This window comes from Artibeus jamaicensis, unplaced genomic scaffold, assembly GCF_021234435.1.
Source record: "Artibeus jamaicensis isolate MK-2021 breed Jamaican fruit bat unplaced genomic scaffold, CSHL_Jam_final contig_64, whole genome shotgun sequence".
Classification (NCBI taxonomy): domain Eukaryota; kingdom Metazoa; phylum Chordata; class Mammalia; order Chiroptera; family Phyllostomidae; genus Artibeus; species Artibeus jamaicensis.
The window spans coordinates 12,872,673-12,891,305 of record NW_026521911.1 but is presented as its reverse complement, the minus strand read 5'-3'; the positions used below and the strand labels follow the sequence as shown (position 1 = coordinate 12,891,305).

Here is an 18,633-nt window from a genome sequence, read left to right as displayed (position 1 = left end):
TTGGTTACTGGAAGCTCTATGATTTGTCCCAGTGAAAAATCAGTTAAGTTTCCTCCCCTATCTCTTAAAAGTAAAGATAAATCATATTTGTAAAAAGTTTACATTTCCTTCTTAAAATGAAAATTGGCAAAACCACTCCATAGTGTTATTAGCTTTTCCAAGGACATTTCTGTTTCTGCTGACCTTTGAAAAACTGTCCCAGCAAAGAATTTCGCCTTGCTGTCAGGAAACACTCTTTCTTCTGTTCACATTACAAGATGTAAACACAACCTTTTTAACTTTATGAAATAGATTAGGATGTGGTGTTTGGGGGGACCATTTTTGGGAAAACCGTTTTTGAAGAATCAACTACATCAATGACATACACAAACCTTAAGTGTCCTGCTTGATAAATGTTTACAAAATGAACTCATCCATGCTAACTGACATACATACCATACAATCCTTGAGAAGGATTATATCTGCTAAGAAGGGTTCCTCATGGGCACAGAGCTTCTCATAGGCACAAATTTACAACTAGAATATAGCAACCACTGCCAGCAGAGGACTTCACACGCTGCATTCAGGGGATAGCTATGGACGGAGATGCCAGCCTCCTGCACTGTGTTCCTGCTTGTCTGAATCAACCCTTATAAGGGAGCTCCTGGTATTACCTTTCAACTAATGGGCCTGAGACCTAACCTGTCCATCCTCATTTGCATCTATACCACAAATTGGAGTGACTCCAGAACTCATTCAAAATGCCAGCCAATTTGGGCAGTGCCATTTGGACCAATCAGGCTGCAGATTTGGATTCCTCATTTGTATAAAATGGACCAATCAGGAACCAGGGTGTGAAATGTCTCTATAAAGGGCTGCCTACCCTTTGCCTCCTCAGAGTGCACTTTTGCAGGCTACGTTCTCCCAGTTTACAAACCTAAATAAAGTTTCTCCTTTAACTGCACCCTGGATTGGGGATTTCTGTTGTCATGAGATTGGGGCAGAGATATTTTGTTCAAAGGTTACCAGAAAACTCCTTTATGTACTATCTTACTCATTCTCCACCACAAAAGTGCCAATTTTTCTGATTTCTATCAACAAGATTAGTATGCTTGTCCTGTTTTTGAGTGCTTGTAATTGGAATCATATACCCTTTTACATCTATTTTCACTCGATATTACATCCATCAGATTGATTTAGTACATTTAACAGTAGTTTATTCTTTTCTATTGCTGTATAGTATTCCATTGTGTGAGTAGAGCAAAACTTATCTACATAGTCATTGAGTAGTTTCAAGTTTTTGGCTATTATCAGTAAAGTTGTTAGGAACATTCTTGTCCATGTCTTCTGATAAACAGAAGCACTCACTTCTATTCTGTATTAAGTGAATGGAATTTCTGATGATTATTTATATATATATATTAGCTTTAATATTGCTTATATATTCTATTCCAAACAGTGTGTGTCAATTTATGCTCCCACCAGTATGAGAGTTCAAGTTGCTCTGTATCCTTGTCAATATTTACTATTTTCAACTTTTTAATTTTTAGCCATTCTATTGGGTGTATAGTGGTATTGCATGTTTTTAATTTGATTTTCTCTGATGAGCAGTAATGTTGATCTCCTTTTTATATTAGTCATTTGTCTTTTTTTCTATGACTTCTAAAAGTTCTTTATATGACTTTTTTTTGTTAGCTACATGGAGAGTTCAAAGAGTTTCCCAGTACCTGGCTTGCCTTTTGACTCCCTTAATGGTATCTTTAAATGAAAAGAGATCTTAGCTTAATAAAATCCAATCTATCAATCTTTTTATGGTTAGTGATTTTATGGCACTTTTTCCCCAGGGAGGTGAGTGATGTAGGGAGCAGCAGGCTTGGGGAGCTATTAGAACACCACCAAATTCACATTTGCCCACTTACCAGATGTGGATTCAAACTTCAGGCATAGGCTTTGGGGGTCTTTTGGGTATTCAAAGGGGGACATAAAAATATTCTCTTTTACTTGATACTATAAGGCTTATTGTTTTACCTGATATATTTAGGTCTCTGACCTAAATCCCTTTGAATTGGTTAGGTGTGGTCTAATCAGTGTTCATTTTTCCCCCATGCAGATACAGTACCACTTTAGCATCACATTTTTTTAATATTAAAAAGATTATTCCCCCCCCCCCAAGTTCAATCAATTGTAGTGGCATCTTTTTCAGAAATCAGTGACAAATATGCATGGGTTTGTTTCTGAACTCTATTTCATTTCACTGGACTCTTTATCCTTGGGTCAATACCACATTATCTTAATTACTGATATGTTTCATTTAGTCTTAAAGTTTGTTAGTGTGAAGCCCTCCAATGTTGTTATTTTTTTAAATTAATTTATTTTTTAAATTGATTATGCTGTTACAGTTGTTCTATTCCCCCCTTCATTCCCCTCCACCCTGCCCCCCAACCCCACCATTACCCCCCTTTAGTTTATGTCCATGTGTCTCAAGTCCTTTAGGTTCTATATTTCCCATGCTATTCTTGCCCCCCCCATCTATTTTCTATCTACTGTCTATGCTACTTATTTTCTGTACCTTCTCCCCCCTTCTCCTCCTCCCACTCCCCTGTTGCTAACCCTCCTTGAGATCTTCATTTCTATATTTCCACTCCTGATCTAGCTGTTCTTTTAGTTTGCTTTCGTTTTAGGTGTGGTTGTTAATAACTGTGAGCTTGTTGTTCTTTCACTGTTCATGTTTCTTTAACTTCTTTTTCTTCGATAAGTCCCTTTAACATTTCATATAATAAGGGCTTGGTGATGATGAACTCCTTGAATTTGGTCTTATCTGAGAAGCACCTTATCTGTCCTTCCATTAAATGAAAGTTTTGCTGGATAGAGCAATCTTGGTTGTAGGTCTTTAGATTTCATGATTTGGAATATTTCTTTCCAGCCCCTTCTTGCCTGTAAGGTCTCTTTTGAGAAATCTGCTGACAGTCTGATGGGGACTCCTTTGTAGGTGATTGTCCCCTTAGCTCTTGCTGCTTCTAGGATTCTCTCCTTCATTTTAATTTTGGCTAATGTAATTATGATATGCCTTGGTGTGTTTCTTCTTGAGTCCAACTTTTTTGGTACTCTCTGGGCTTCTTGGATTTCTTGGAAGTCTATTTCCTTTGCCAGATTGGGGAAATTTTCTTTTATTATTTGTTCAAATAGTTTTTCCACTGGTGGTTGTGTCTTTCCCCCTTCTGGTACCCCTATAATTCGGATATTGGAGCGTTTAAAGATGTCCTGGAGGTTCCTAAGCCTCTCCTCATTTCTTTGAATTCTTGCTCCTTGACTCTTTTCTGTTTGGCCATTATTTGGTTTCTTCTGGTCCACTCCATTGATTTGAGTCCCAGTTTCCTTTTCATCTCTATGGGTTTCCTGTGGAATTCCATTCATTTCCCTTAGTTTAGCCTTCATATGTTTCTCTAATTTGTGGCTATAATCAACCAGATCTGTGAGGAAGCTGATGACCAGTGTTTTAAACTGTGTGTCTGAGAGTTTTGCTATTTCTTCGTCACTTAGATTTATCTCTGGGGCTTTGAGGTCTCCCTGCGACATTTTTGGTCTGTTCTGGCCCTTTAAATGTGAGAAACTGCGCCTTGGACTCCCAGGTCGCTGGGTTGTGACGCTGTATGTGGGGGCGTGGTCAGAGCGGGGAAATGGCGGCACCCTCTATTGCTGCTGCGGCGGTCCAACCGCCCACTCCCACGCTCGCGCGCAATTAGGCAACTGCAGTCAACTCGCTGCACCGCCTCCCCACTGTCTCCTCTGCAGGCGCTCACCCGGTGGGTTGCTCGGTCGCTCACTAGGTCCAATCCTGGGTTTGGAACCCGTGCGTCTGGATTCGCGCATCTGGATTCCGAGCCCGGGTCCGACCGAGCCCTCCCTTGCAGCTCCTCACCAGACGCCGGTTTCACCCCTTACCGGTCGGGCTGAAGAATTTGTTGTTAGCGGACTTCCGAAAAGTTCAGTTTTCCGTGTTCTGGTTGTGTTTTCTGATGCTAATATTTAGTTGTCCCTAAACTTGGTTGTGTGAGGAGGCATGGCACATCCACCTAAACCTCCATCTTGGCAGAAGTCTATTTATTATTAGGAAATGTTTCTCCTCATTTTGCCTTTATTTTTCTTAACAGTTCTTACCTTAAAGTCTACTTTGTCTGATAGTTAATTACACCACCTTTTTGTTGTTATTGTTAATGTTGCCATCGTGTTTTAATTTGGAATCCATCTGTAGCCTTACATTTAAAGGTGTTTTTTGTAGAAAGCTTTATAAGTAGATCTTGCCTTTAAATGAAATGGTGATGTCAAATTCAGGCCCAGTCATAGTTGCTTTGGTTTGTGGTACCCATAAGAGGGAAATGGTAATGGCCTTACCTTACAATCAGCTGTTTAGATTCTATATAGCTGATGGAAGAGGAACCTACTGGTGGGATATTTTGATATAATAAATTACCACCCTCAAATTTATCTGTTTGTAAAATGCTTTATATTCATTATAAATAGGAGAAGGTTAAAGAAGAGTAGGCTTGAACCGTGGAACAGCCAGCTACCATTTAGCATCCTCAGAGGAAAGATGTATAGCAGTGCTATGCCAACCTCTAAACATTTGTTAGAAAAATTTCTAATCAAACTATTTCATATTGGAATCATGGATTAATCTGTGAATTTTTAAGTGGTAAGGAGCCTCAAAGACCATCTTGGGCCCACTGCCATACTTCTGATTCCTTGAATATAATGATATAAATTGTACTTTCTTTTTTGTCACTCAGGCCAGGCAAGTAAATGGATAGCTCAATACTTGAAACTTTTATTTTAAATGTAATTATGACCTTTAGAAATAACAACTTGTTTAAAAATGGACCAAAGTATAAATCAAATGGACAACTGATATGTTTCAGATCCCAAAGAAAACTTATAAAAAAAAACTTGTTTTTACTTTGCAACTTTATTTCTTAGAGAGAAAAGACTTCATTATTTTATACGTGATGAGGCTTTCTGGGCTCCCGAAATCTTCATTGAATTTGTCTGAAACTTCCTTCTCTTGAAAATGAATTGGCATCTTCTTGCTCTCCACACGCATGAGCTTCACTTTCAGGGGGCCCAAGTTTACATAACTCTACAGTGAACAGGCACAGAACAGAGTAGGAGAGGTTATTCAGCAAGTTACCCTATAAATAAGGTTTCCTTTATCTGATGGATTTCATTTCCCTCCTAATTGCCCAAATGCTGTACAACATGTGACATATGAGAACTACTAAAAATGAAAAAACCACTCCATAAACTTACACACCCAGTGGGACATAGCAGGCAAGCTCTCCCAGAGAGCAGGCAGAGTATCTGGCAGGCTTGCCTTTCCGGGGGCTGGGTGGAGGGGCACCATCTAGAATGGGGAGCTACAGGCTCTGTAAGCTCTTTAATTCGTAAAAGAAAGTGTTGGCTATAGATAGGATATAACCATAGCAGAGTTTTCTGTATTATTCAAGAACAAAGGGGAATATCTGCAAACACCACCTTGACTAATATTCTAACATTGAACAAATTCTTATGAATTTTGTACTTTTTAAGGGCCCCTGGCTACTATATAAGTAAAACTTACAATATTCGGCCAAACCAAGTGTAGTGTGATATCGAGAAAAGGAATTAAAGGTCTATGTGAAATCCCACAACCACCCTCAAACTAGGTTGAAACAGCTCAGGCCTTCCTTGAGGAGCCTCCCCAGTCATAATGTTTTCTTTCGAATTCTTTCGGTGCTTCAACAAACCTTTCCTGAGTTCTGACTATGTGCCAAGCTGTGTATCAAATGCTGAGGTGCAATGATAAGCTCACAGACTGGTCAGAGAGACAGTAGAGGTGGTACATTCCTCTTGCACAGTAATTAATAATATTCTTATGTCTTCTAGTAGCATGTAAGTGATTTGAGGGCAGGGCCTGCCATATAGGTATCTTTGAGACTTCATTTCTTCCTGTTCATCCCATTAAGTCCCCAAGCATCTAACAAGTACCCGGAATGTCATGGGGTCCTCAATAAATATTTATTAGAATTTTTGAATATGAAAGAATGAAAGAAGTCAGTATTTTATCAAGAATGCACATGACTGTATTTAGTTTTTTAATATATAATTATGGAACTATCATAAGTGAAAGAGAGGAGTACAGCAGATTGATAGACATCTACCACATATTTCAGAATCCTAATACACTGTGTTAGTCTGCTCAAACTGTCATAACAGAACACCACAGACTAAGTGGCTTAAACAACAGAAATTCATTTCTCATAGTTTTGGAGGATGGAGCGTTCAAGATCAGGGTGCTAGCATTACTGGGTTCTGGAGAGAGCTCTCTTTCTGGCTAGCAGGTAGACCCCTTCTCACTGTGTCCCACAAGGTAGAGCCTAATGTTATAAGGCCACAGTTCTCTCATACTAGGGCCTCATCTTTATGACCTCATTTAACCTTAATTATCTCCTGAAGAACCCATTTCCAGACGTAGTCACATGGGGTGTTAGGGCCTAAACATATGAATGGGGCAGGGGCAGAAGCAGAAAGACATAAATTTAGTCCCTAACATACCCAGTGCCATTTTCACCACATCAAAAATTTACATAATTGGTAAGAAAGTCTTTCATTCAACCAAATAGTTTCCAATTTTGGAACTTTGTAGACATTGTCCATTAGCCTGAGATCATTATCACATACTAGGTGTCACGATTCCAAGATACTCATGGGGGTGTTTGAATGCTATAGGGACTAGAACTTTAGTCTTTAACTGTGTCACTTAATGGTAGCAGGACTGAGTTTTAGTTAAAAGTTCTTTGTGGATTTATCCAGTTTCTTCTGCCTTCTTATATCCCTCTTTCTCCTATAAGACTTTAGGTTCTAGGAGAACTTTTTAAGATATTGGTAGTACCAAGAAGGAAAATAGCAAAGAGTTGGTAAGAAAGTAACTAGAATGTAACAAAAGGTTTTATTTTTTAAACAATTTATAAAATTATATTTTATTGATCGTGCTCTTACAGTTGTCCCAATGTTTCCCCCGTACCTCCCTCCACCCAGAACCCCCCACTCCCTCAGGCAATCCCCCTGCCAATGGTCATGTCCATGGGTCATGTATATAAGTTCTTTGGCTACTCCATTCCCTGTACTGTACTGTACATCCCCATGGCTGTTCTGTAACTACCTGTTTGTACTTAACCCTCTCACCTCTTCACCCATTCTCTCACACCGTCTCACATCTGGCAACCATCAAAATGCTCTCTGAATCCATGATTCTATCTCTGTTCTTCTTGTTTGCTTAGTTTGTTTTTTAGATTCAATTGTTGATAGATGTGTGTTTATTGCCATTTTATTGTTGGTAGTTTTGATCTTCTTTTTCATTAATAAGCCCCTTTAACATATCATATAATAATGGCTTGGTGATGATGAACTCTTTTAAGTTTTTCTTGTCTGGGAAGTTCTTTATCTACCCTTTGATTCTAAATGGTAGCTTTGCTGGGCAGAGCAATCTTGGCTGTAGGTACCTGCTTTTCATGACTGAATATTTCTTGCCAATCTCTTCTAGCCTGCAAAGTTTCTTTTGAGAAATCAGCTGACAGTCTTATGGGAACTCCCCTGTAGATAACTAACTTCTTTTCTCTTGATGCTTTTAAGATTCTCTCTTCATATTTAACCTTTGGCATTCTAATTTTGATGTGTCTTGGAATGGGCCTTTTTGTATCCATTCCTTGTTCGGTTCTCTTTGTGCTTCCTGGACTTACATGTCTATTTCCTTTGTTAAAGTAGAAAAGTTTTTTTCATTATTTTTTCCAAATAGATTTCCAATTCTTTGCTCTTTCTCTTCTCCTTCTGGCACCCCTATAATGTGAATGTTGGAATGCTTGAAGTTGTCCCACTGGCTGCTTATGCTATTCTTGTCTTTTTGGATTCTTTTTTCTTCTTGTTGTTCTGATTGTTTTTGTTTATTTGTTTGTTTTTATTTTCCTTCCTTATGTTCCAAATCATCTATTTGATTCTCAGCTTCATTCCTTCTACTGTTGTTTCCATGTATTGTTATGTATTTCAATTAGTGTATCCTTCATTTCGGACTGGATCTTTTTTATGCTGCTGAGGTCCTCACTAAGTTCCACGAGCATCCTTATAAACAGTGTTCAGAACTCTGCAGCTGATAGATTGCTCATCCACATTTTGTTTAGTTCTTTTTCTGAAGTTTTGATCTGTTCTTTCATTTGGCTCATGTTTCTTTGCCCCCTTGTTTTGGCAGCCTCCCTGTGTTTGTTTCTATGTATTAGGTATAGTTGTTATGATTCCCTGTCTTGGTAGCATGTCCTAATGTAGTAGTTGTCCTGTAGGGTCCAGTGGCACAGATTCCCTTATTACCCAAGCTGTGTACTTGAGGTGCACCCTTTGTGTGGGTGGCTGAGTATACCCTGTTCTTGTAGTTGAGGCTCGGTTGCTTTTGGCAGATCAATGGAAGGGATTTACCTAGGCCAGTCAGCTGCAAGGACTGGCTGTAACCATTGACCACCAACCTCTCTGTGGAGATCAGCTGTGCAGGGGCAGGATGTTGGTGCTCTGACATGGTCTGTAGTTGTCCACTGGGTATGCAGGCTCTGGGTTTTCCTGGGTGGTGCAGGCCAATGTCACCTGTATTCTGTGACAGGGCCACCCCGCCTGCACTACAAAGCATCTGAGATGCTACTTGTTCTGGGCTTCAGGATTCCCTGGCAAAGCCAAGCTGTGAATCTGAGTTGGCTGCTGTGAGTGCTGTGGCTGGGGCCACTTAGCAAGAGGTACAAGGACTCTGGACTCATTGAGTCTGGCTTTTGCTTGTTTGAAAGGATTTAGGAGGTTGTGAAGCATGAGCCAAAAACAGATTATGAGGGAAGAAATGGTGTATGATTTCTGAGGCTAAGTCATGCAGAACATTGAAGCTTTCATATTAGCCTTTGGGATTGGTTGCTCCTGGAGAAGCCAGACACCATAACATAGGGACAAGAACCGTTCCTTGTAATGATGCCGCTGTGAAGAAGAACTGAGGCCCCCATCTAGCCAGCATCAACCTGCAAGCCATGTGAGTGAGTCCCCTTGGAAATGGGTCCTCCTGCCCTCACCAAGCCTTCAGGTGACTGCGGCTCCAGTCAACATGCGACTGTAATTGTCTAAGAGTCCGAGTGAGGAGTGTGCAGTGGGGCCCTTCCCAATGTCCTAATCAACAGAAGCCCTGAAAGAAAATAAGCAATTACTGTTATAAGCCACTAAGTCTGGGTGTATTTGTTATGTAGCAGTAGATAACTTACATGGTATAGTAATAGAGGTCCATAAGTAAATATAGGTAGTAAATTCGGCAAGGTAGGGATAAAAATAGTAACCAACAAGAGATGTGAATGGTGGACAAATTTTACTAATAACTGCAAATAGAATTTTTCAGTACCCATATTTTAGGTTAGTTTTCTCCATTAACAAAACAGCATTATCTTAGTAGTCAAAATTATTTACTCCGGAATCTTACCTTGAAATCCTGCTCATCCTCATATAGTAAGTATTTCAAATCACAGGCTCCAAACTCTGGACATGAGCTAGCATCATCTGTTTCCAGATGCTGGTCAGATCTGATGCTACCCTCACGACTCAGCTGTAAGGCACTGATCTGAACTGATGAGCTCATCATGTCTCCACTTTCCACTTTTGTGGGCTCCAATTTGGACTCCTCTGGGATGAATGAAAAGAAACTAATTATGTATATATTTTGGACACATAAAAATAAAAGTACAATACATACTTTGTCACATGTATAATCTGAGAGGCCTTTGAGAATCTTCTTTAGGAGATGAATTTGAGAATAAGAAATGTAGAATCTATGTATTAATGTTAGAGTGAACCCCACTTTCTGAAACACTACTAGGCTGTATTTCCTTCTGTTGGTGAATAAGTTACAGTGGTCATGGGAACCTTTGTGTATGTTGGTATTTTGGTTGGTTGGCTAGATGGGAAACCACACCAGTGTAGATAATACAGCATCCTTTTCCAACAGTATCTATGTAATTCCCTGTGAAACATGGTGACTTCAATGTGAAAATAGGACCGGAGAAAGGAGTCAGGTTAGGACAAGTGCTACAAGAAGTGGAGGAGTATGGAGGGGGTGTGGTGTCTATCTATTCCCTGACCAGCACTTGCATATGAGGTGTCTGTTCATAGTAGATGCTCAATAAGGGTTTTTAAAAATTACCATTACAATAAAATAATACCTATATATATTTCTGGCAACTCCAAAGGCATTTCTTCAGGTGGCGCTTCCTGTCCAGCTGCTTGGGTAAAATATAGTTGCCTAAAAGAATGAATAAGAAAAGCCGTCTGTCAGTAAACAAACACCATGCTACTGGCTCACTGTTGTCTATCCCTCTTCTAGGTGCTAGAGACACATAAATGAAGATGAGACACAGTTTCTACCCTTGAGGCATATAAGGCCCAGTGGGGTGGCAGACAGGCTGACAGTATTTTAGGGTGATTGTTTGTGCCATGATGGGTCTTGGAGTGAAGGAAGGCCATTCCATGATAAGGAAATAACACACCGTAAAGTCCCAGAAATGAGAGTGAGCACGACACAGGTTAGGTCGCTGTTGTAGTAATCCAGATGAGCAATGTGAGTGGCCTCGACAGGATGGTTTTAAAATAAAGAGAAACAGAGAAAGAGCGAGCAGTAGGAATCCAAGATGACATCTAGGTTCTGGCTTTCACTGAGCAGCGTGCTTCAGCTACAAGGCTGATGAGCTCTGCCTGCCGATGCAGCTCCCTACTGCCTTTTCAGAGCCCCACTGAATTTTTGATCAGAAAAACAGAATGCCTTGAAAGCTCTGCACATATCTGTATGGCCTTTCCATGAGGTTTGCATGAAGCAATGGGACCTCTGAAGATATGTAAACAACCCCTCCTGTTTAGCAGCTCAGCACCAAAGCACCTAGTTTACACCTGTCATGAATAAAGTATAATTCAAAGTGCTGAAGGCTCCAGAAAACAATGTAACTATTACACAAAATATTTATACCTGTAAAACCTTCTTCAGACTTAAGTTGGTAAAGTTTAGTTTCATATGTAGCTCTGGTCTGCAGGTATACATGGCTCAGGCCATATAATTCTCTTTTTTAAACTATTTTTTATTAATTATGCTATTACAGTTTTCCCAATTTTTCACCCTTTATCCTCTCTCCACTTTGTCCCCCTAGCCCTCCAGCATTCCACCCCCCTTAGTTTATGTCCATGTGTTGCACATGTAAGTTCTTTGAGTCCTCTGTTTCCTATACCATTTTTTATCTCTCCCCATCTATTTTATGCCTAATTATGCTTCTTCTTCCCTGTACCTTCCCCCCCTATTCCTCCTTCCCCCCTCCCCACTGACCTCCCTCTGTGTGATGTCCATTTCTCTGGTTCTGTTCCTGTTCTGGTTGTTTGCTTAGTTTTTGTTTTAATTGTTTTTCTTTTTTTTAGGTTCATTTATTTATTTTTCTTTTTTTAAATATATTTTATTAATTATGCCATTACAGTTGTTCTATTTCCCCTCCACCCTGCACACCCCCTCCCCACCATTCTCCCCTTTAGTTTATGACCATGTGTCTCAAGTTCTTTAGATTCTATATTTCCCATACTATTCTTGCCCTCCCCCCATCTATTTTCTACCCACCATCTATGCTACTTATTCTCTGTACCTTCTCTCCCCTTCTCCTCCTCCCACTCCCCTGTTGCTAACCCTCCATGTGATCTTCATTTCTATGGTTCCGCTCCTGATCTAGCTGTCCTCTTAGTTTACTTTTGTTTTAGGTGTGGCTGTTACTAACTGTGAGTTTGCTGTCCTTTCACTGTTCATATTTTTTATCCTCTTTTTTCTTACATATGTCTCTTTAACATTTCATATAATAAGGGCTTGGTGATGATGAACTCCTTGAATTTGACCTTATCTGAGAAGCACTTTATCTGCCCTTCCATTCTAAATGAAAGCTTTGCTGGATAGAGCAATCTTGGATGTAGGTCTTTGGATTTCATGACTTAGAATAGTTCTTTCCAGCCCCTTCTTGCCTGTAAGGTCTCTTTTGAGAAATTCGCTGACAGTCTGATGGGAACTGCTTTGTAGGTGACTGTCTCCTTTTCTCTTGCTGCTTTTAGGATTTTCTCCTTCATTTTGATCTTGGGTAACTTAATGATGATGTGCCCTGGTGTGTTCCTCTTTGGGTCCAGCTTCTTTGGGACTCTCTGAGCTTCCTGGATTTCCTAGAAGTCTATTTCCTTTGCCAGACTTGGAAAGTTTTCCTTCATTATTTGTTCAAATAAGTTTTCAATTTCTTGCTGTTGCTCTTCTCCTTCTGGCACCCTTATAATTCAGATATTGGAACGTTTCAGGTTGTCCCAGAGAGTCCTCAGCCTCTTCATTTTTTTTTTTTTTTTGATTCTTGTTTCTTCATTCTGATCCAGTTGGATGTTTATTTCTTCCTCTTGTTCCAAATCATTGCTTTGAATCCTGGTTTCCTTCTTGTCATTGTTGGTTCCCTGAATATTTTGCTTTATTTCATTTTGGGTAGCTTTCATTTGTTCTTTCATTTTTTGACTAAGCTCAGTCAGTTCTGTGAGCATTTTGATTACCAGGGCTTTAAATTCTCCATCAGATAGGTTGGCAACCTCCTCATCACTTAGTTTTCTTTTTGAGGTTTTGCTGTGTTCTTTCATTTGGGCCATATTTCTTTGTCTTGGTACAGCTGATAAGTTGTAAGGGGCCAGGTCTTAGGTTTTCACCTGGGCAGGGCAACCCTCCTTGCTGCGCTGCAGGTCTGGTTGTTCTGGTTGATTTTTGCTTTAATTCCTTGGTTGTTGGAGTTCCATGCAGTTTGATGTTCTGGCAATTTCGATGGTTCATTGATTTTTAGATTGGTTGTTATCCTCCTTTCAGTTGTGTGAGGAAGCAAAGGGTTTCTACCTACACCTCCATCTTGGCTAAAACTCCAGGCTATAGAATTCTCTTCTGGTTTTACCATTTTGAATCATTAAGATCTTACTAAATGCCTTAACCGTCATAAATCTGTTTCTTTCTTAATCATTAGTTTATTGTCACTTACATTTGGCCACAGGGCAGCAATGCTTGATATTTAACAATATAGAAAATATTTTAAAGAATGTTATTATATGTTCTTTATATATGTTATATATAAAGAATGTTAGGTATTAGTCCACTTAGCCTCAACCCTGTGACAGCTGAGTTTCTGGGCAGTCACCTCTGGGAGACGTTCACCTCATCTAACGAAGCAAACAAAAGCTGTGGCGTTCTGTGTGAGTTGTGAAGGAAAAATGGAGGGGGATTCCAGTTGGGAAACCCCATTCTTTATCCAAATAAGAAAATAGAACTTTACACATCCACTGAGGACAGTTATGTCTATTTCTCAGCACGCTACTAGTATGATGCCGGACTGAATTCTCAAAAAAAGAGGCAGAAAGAGCAATTGCTATGAAATTTACTATATATATTACATTTCTTTGACTTGAAAGTGGGTATAGTAATAGCTCCTTAATATATATAAAGTTTTCCTCTGGATAAAAAGTGTAACTGATAAGTGTCTCCTCTGTTTCTTTCTGGAGATTTTTCTAAAATGTTCTAAAAGGTTGCCTCAATGAGTTTACAAGCGAGCAGGGAAGCAGACATTAAATGAGGAATCACCAGTGGGATGAAATGCTGGTTACGAGGGGAGAGTTTGGGTGCTACGGCAGCACACACTGGGACGCCTAACCCAGTTCGTACAAACGTCTCTCATGCTGTTCCTTTTTCTTTGGACAGATATTGATTTAATTTCTCCCAGCTCTGAAGCTAGACTAAGCACTCATGTCTGTCCCTCAAAAAAGCCAAACAAATGACTTTCTAAAGCATTTTCAATGCTTTTCAAAGCATTGATGAAAAATGTGAATTTTACTGAAGGTTTTTGCGGGGAAGACAGAGGATAGGGTAAAACTGCACATGACACAGCAAACAGGAAGGGGACAGTTAGGACAGATAGCAAGGATTAGAGCTGAGGCAGGAGGGTGGGGCTGGAGACCTGACCACAGAGAGGAGGGCAGGCAAGAAAGAGCATTGCCTTCTGGGGCACAATGAGGCTTCGTTTGCTAGGGGCCCTGAGGGCATCAGCTTGAGAGTCTGGCAACACAGGAGTCCACCAATCAACCAGTTGATTCAACTTGACTGTCCACATCACCTACAATGGGATTTTCCTCTCCAGGGCCTCTTTCTCTATCCTGCCCCACCCAGTTTCTCCCTATAAAGTAAGTGCACTATCTGCCCATTTCTCCAATCTTGTATCCTGATCCCTGCCCCTTAACCCACCAAACAAAACCCTTACAACTTATCTGCATCCACCTTTCTTGGGACACATTAGGAAGTTCGTAAACTATTCTTTATTGTACTCAGATAATACTTTTCTACACCACACAAGCAACTACTTGGGTGGAAATGTTTTCCTGGCCCTTCCACTGTGTTGAACTTCTTTGCCTTCATTCCTAGATGCAGACATTTCTCTCCCATCTTGCACACGTACACCCTACATTTTTGTGATTTCTTTCCCCTATCTGCCTAAACATGCTATATTTAGATTATTTCTTACTTCTGACTACTTGTCCAAATCATGAATGCCACTTTGAGTTTTAATTCCATCATATTCAGAGTCCTGGTTTTCCATCAAAATTGGTGTATAAAGACTTCTCTGTCAGGTAAAAAACCTACAAAGCCATGTAGGTTTGACAAAGCCATGAACACGTGTGGTTTCTCTTGTGCGGGCATAGATGTGACTTTGAATGCCGGGCTATTTTCTCTGCCTAGAAAGTAGTTTGACTCTTCTATCAAGTATCAAAGGTAACAAATCTGTATTCTACAAAGTAACTAGAAACCCAGAACACTTTCAGGAAGCTGCTGCAAAATTGATCGCTCTCTCTTTTGTGCAAACTTCGTACCTCATACACCTTCTGCTGCACTGTTCTGCATTTATTTTGATTCTCATATTCCCTGCTGGCCTGAAGGCTTCTGAAGGTCACCACCTGTGGCATTCATCGTAAGTGTTGGCTATTACTACTGCAGTGTACTGCTAGAAAAAGCAAGTCAAAGTTTGCACTGTACCCGTGGTTGACCATATTAATAATATACCTTCACCATGCCCATTTTGAGGGTTCCTTTCTTTTCAACCACTGCAATTTGGCTGGAGCATGAAAGAATTAAATCATCCTTAAACACAGTTTTTTACAGTTACAAATATTTACAAAATACTTTCTAGATATGTTAATAAGTTTCACCTGGGTATTTTGAGATCCACAAGTCTACAGTTGAATAGTTGATCAATGAGCACCAAATTTTCTTCTTCCAGTTTATGAATAGCTTTTTCCATTATTTCAACTTCCTTCCTATGGTTTGCAACCTGTTCTCAGAAGAAGAGAATGGATGGTTGGTACTTGTTTAGTTTTATTTAGTCTTCTATGAGAAATTCAACTCCTAAAAGTGCTTTTGTCTGAGAGGAAGATCTACCCTGCATTATTTATTACTGGGTTTGCTTTGTTCTTCCTCTCTAGAGAGGAATGGGTGTGACTGTTCCAGGTCGTGTGCAGAACTTGTTTGCAGGGTTAGGCAGTTGTTACTGAATGGCAGGAATTGTCCTTTCCTACTCTCTAAAAACTTTACCTATAGATGAGGCTATAGGCAGAGATAAATAAGAAATAAGTAATTAATTATCAGTATGGTATATTAATAGTTAAATGAGGATATATATAAGGTTAGTTATAAACAACACAGAAAACTAATAATACTGGGAAAAAAGTAAGTTATGGCATTTAAAAAAAGTATAGGCCTAGAGCCCTTTCTATATGACTCTATAATATAATTTTATTTTCTTTTGGTACTGAGGCTGTTCTGAGAAATATCAGGTAGATGAAATATTCATTCATTCATTCATTCAATTGTACTGCATGCCTATGTGTCAAAAACTATAGTACACTTTTTAAAAAAGAATTAACAAGATAAAATAGCCTTTCAGTGTCTCTTAGCCTAGTGAGAAAGAGGGTGATAAAAACAGAAGAGAGTGTGATAAAGCCACAGGAAACTGTCCAGGTGTGGTGGGAGGAGACTCAGGTTCACCTGGCCTGTGTCTGCCAGGTGTCAGCGGTGGGGGTAGTAAGGGAGAATTAACAGATCTTGAAGGCTAGGTAAGGTTTCCCTGGGCAGAAAGGAGACTGTACGTTCTAGGCAGAAGAAACTACATGTGTAAAGGCACAATTATTTTTGTGTAGCTAGATACAAAGTGGGAATTGGGAGAAGTAGGAGGGGAACTGGATAATGAAGGAAGAGGCAAATAATGCTAAAGAGTCTGGCTTTTGTCTTCCGGTGATGGAAGGTCATTAACAGACAGTAGTACGTCTAACTCAAATATGAGCAAAATTTGCTGGCTACCTTGATACAGTTCTGATCAGTTCTTAAAAAGTGTATTTTGATAACTCTGTCTAAAGAAGGCTTGATAGTGGGAAGAATATATAGAAACATGTTACTAAATAGAATCTGCAACTCACCTCTCTCTTTCCCAAAACTGGAAAAAATTAATGTGTCTTAAGGAAATATGAGGCAAGACAACCATGGGGGTTAGATGCAATATCTCTCATTAGGAGTTGCCCAGAGTGTAACGAAGATGAGTACTTAGAAAGAGATGAGTAACTTCTTTGGTTTGCAATTGAGATTTAATTATTGTGTTTTAGAATCTGGAAGCATTCCGTGCATGACCACATGCATACCTCTGTCACATAAGTCATTTATTAAATGCTTGAATTCCTACTATGATGAGGTTCTGCGCTAGATGTAGAAGGATACAACAGAGAATTAGGCATGGCTGCTCTCAAGAGAGTCTACAATCCAGGGAACAAATATGCAAATAATTATAAAACAATACCAGCATCATAGTAAAGGCTCAAATATTACTGGTGGCTTTGAGTTAGAAAGAAGAACATGTATTATCCACCTGCCTTAAATAATTTAGCAAAACCATTAAGTCCATAAGAATAGATTACAAAGCTAGGGGTTAGTGCTTTAGGATAGCATGTGTTGATTACAAGTTTGATTACAAGCTTGGATGCCTTAAGGAAAAGTTTATAATTTTTAAATGTCAAGGGATGAGAAAAATTATAGAGTTGCACACAGAAGGAATTAATAGAACATTTGGAAATGTTTGACCTAAGGGCTTGGCATGCTTGGGAGGTAGCACACACAGTTCTTGGTCTCGTTCCAAACCTGGGAATGAGGGCCCTTTCAGGGAGTTAAATCCAACCTTTTGAACTAAGGATATCCGATGACATCACCTACTCCTTTAGAGTAATAAGTAACGTTCTCATAAGGGTCTGTTTCCTTCCCAACCTTTTGAATATTAGGAAAATGGAAACTAGTTTCTTTTATAACCAAACAAATACATTTAGATTTTCTGGGGTAAGAAAGTGAAAAGGAGAAAGTAGAAGATTTCCTTTCCTCCCCAACCCTGCTCTCCCCCAGATACCCAAGAAAGGCACTTAAGAAATTGAGACAGATAATTTACTTAAAACTTAATAGTTCATAATTTAGTCAAGGATTTAGGATCCTGAATAAAATGTATGTTCTTCAAATTTTCCCTGCAAGACCCAAGTTAGCATTATGCCTCCTCACACTGGAAACGCTGATTGCTAACCTGTTTGCATCCTTTTGTCTAATTCCTCTGGCTTTCCATTTAAGTTAGTCCAAATCACTTAGAAATTTCAGTTTTCTTCATCTTCCTACTCAGCATGCTAAATAAAACCAGGCAATGGAAGGCATGCACCAGGACATCTCGTGGCCACCCCTGAATTCTAAGCTTTTGGTTACTGTCGAGAGAGAGTTAAATGGAGAAATCTTTTCAGGAGTTCCATTACTAAATATTCCTTTATGCATTCAAAACCCTCCTCAAAGAGATTAATTCCTTTAATAAATAAATAAATTAGATCACATAGATTGTTCTTTACCCAGGAAGTTTTCAATTCTCTTGATGGAACTTATATCTAGAAATGGTTTTAATTAATTTTGTGAGTAAATTTAACAATGCTAAAATGAATACTTATTGAAATGAAGATAAGTCTATTAATTTCCTTAAAATGATTTGTCTTTCATTACTAAGCTCCTTTTGCTCATTATTCAATTAAACTTGACATTTTTCTGTCTTTTATTGCCACCAAATTACTAGAAGGAAAAATATAAAATGAAATGAAATGTCATTTGTGGCTTGAGTAGGAAGGATCAAGGCACAAACAGCCTTTCTTATTAGTCAAATATAAATTTTTATGATCTTTTCTCTAAACCTAATTAATATCTATGACATCTTATAAAATATAAGATTTGAGCTGTTAAATTATCATTAGGATCATACTGTTGATTTAATAAAAGTACTAAATCCCTTCCTAATATTTTTAAACTATTAAGCTCCCCTTAAGTTTTTTTAAATTAATATAAATACTTATTTTTGAAGTGAAAATTGTTTAATCATTTTAGAGTAGTCAAAATACAACATAAGAACGGTATTTTGGTGTCCAAAAGCAATCATTGTACTATATGCATTTGAATCTATTATGTCATTCATTTTAAGT

General features: G+C 39.0%; 1 protein-coding gene across 1 annotated transcript in view; it reads right to left on the bottom strand.

The window, feature by feature from the left end:
• Positions 1 to 4,835: 4,835 nt before the first annotated feature.
• The window catches only part of CCDC83 (coiled-coil domain containing 83), a 48,785-nt gene continuing 34,987 nt past the window's right edge, over positions 4,836 to 18,633 (bottom strand). Inside the window, exons 7-10 of the mRNA XM_037167644.2 lie at positions 15,304 to 15,425; positions 10,239 to 10,318; positions 9,503 to 9,702; positions 4,836 to 5,113 (exon numbers count right to left, since the gene is read on the bottom strand). Of these exons, the coding sequence (XP_037023539.2) occupies positions 4,943 to 5,113; positions 9,503 to 9,702; positions 10,239 to 10,318; positions 15,304 to 15,425 (573 nt within the window). The 3' untranslated portion in view covers positions 4,836 to 4,942. The remainder of the gene's footprint in view (positions 5,114 to 9,502; positions 9,703 to 10,238; positions 10,319 to 15,303; positions 15,426 to 18,633) is intronic.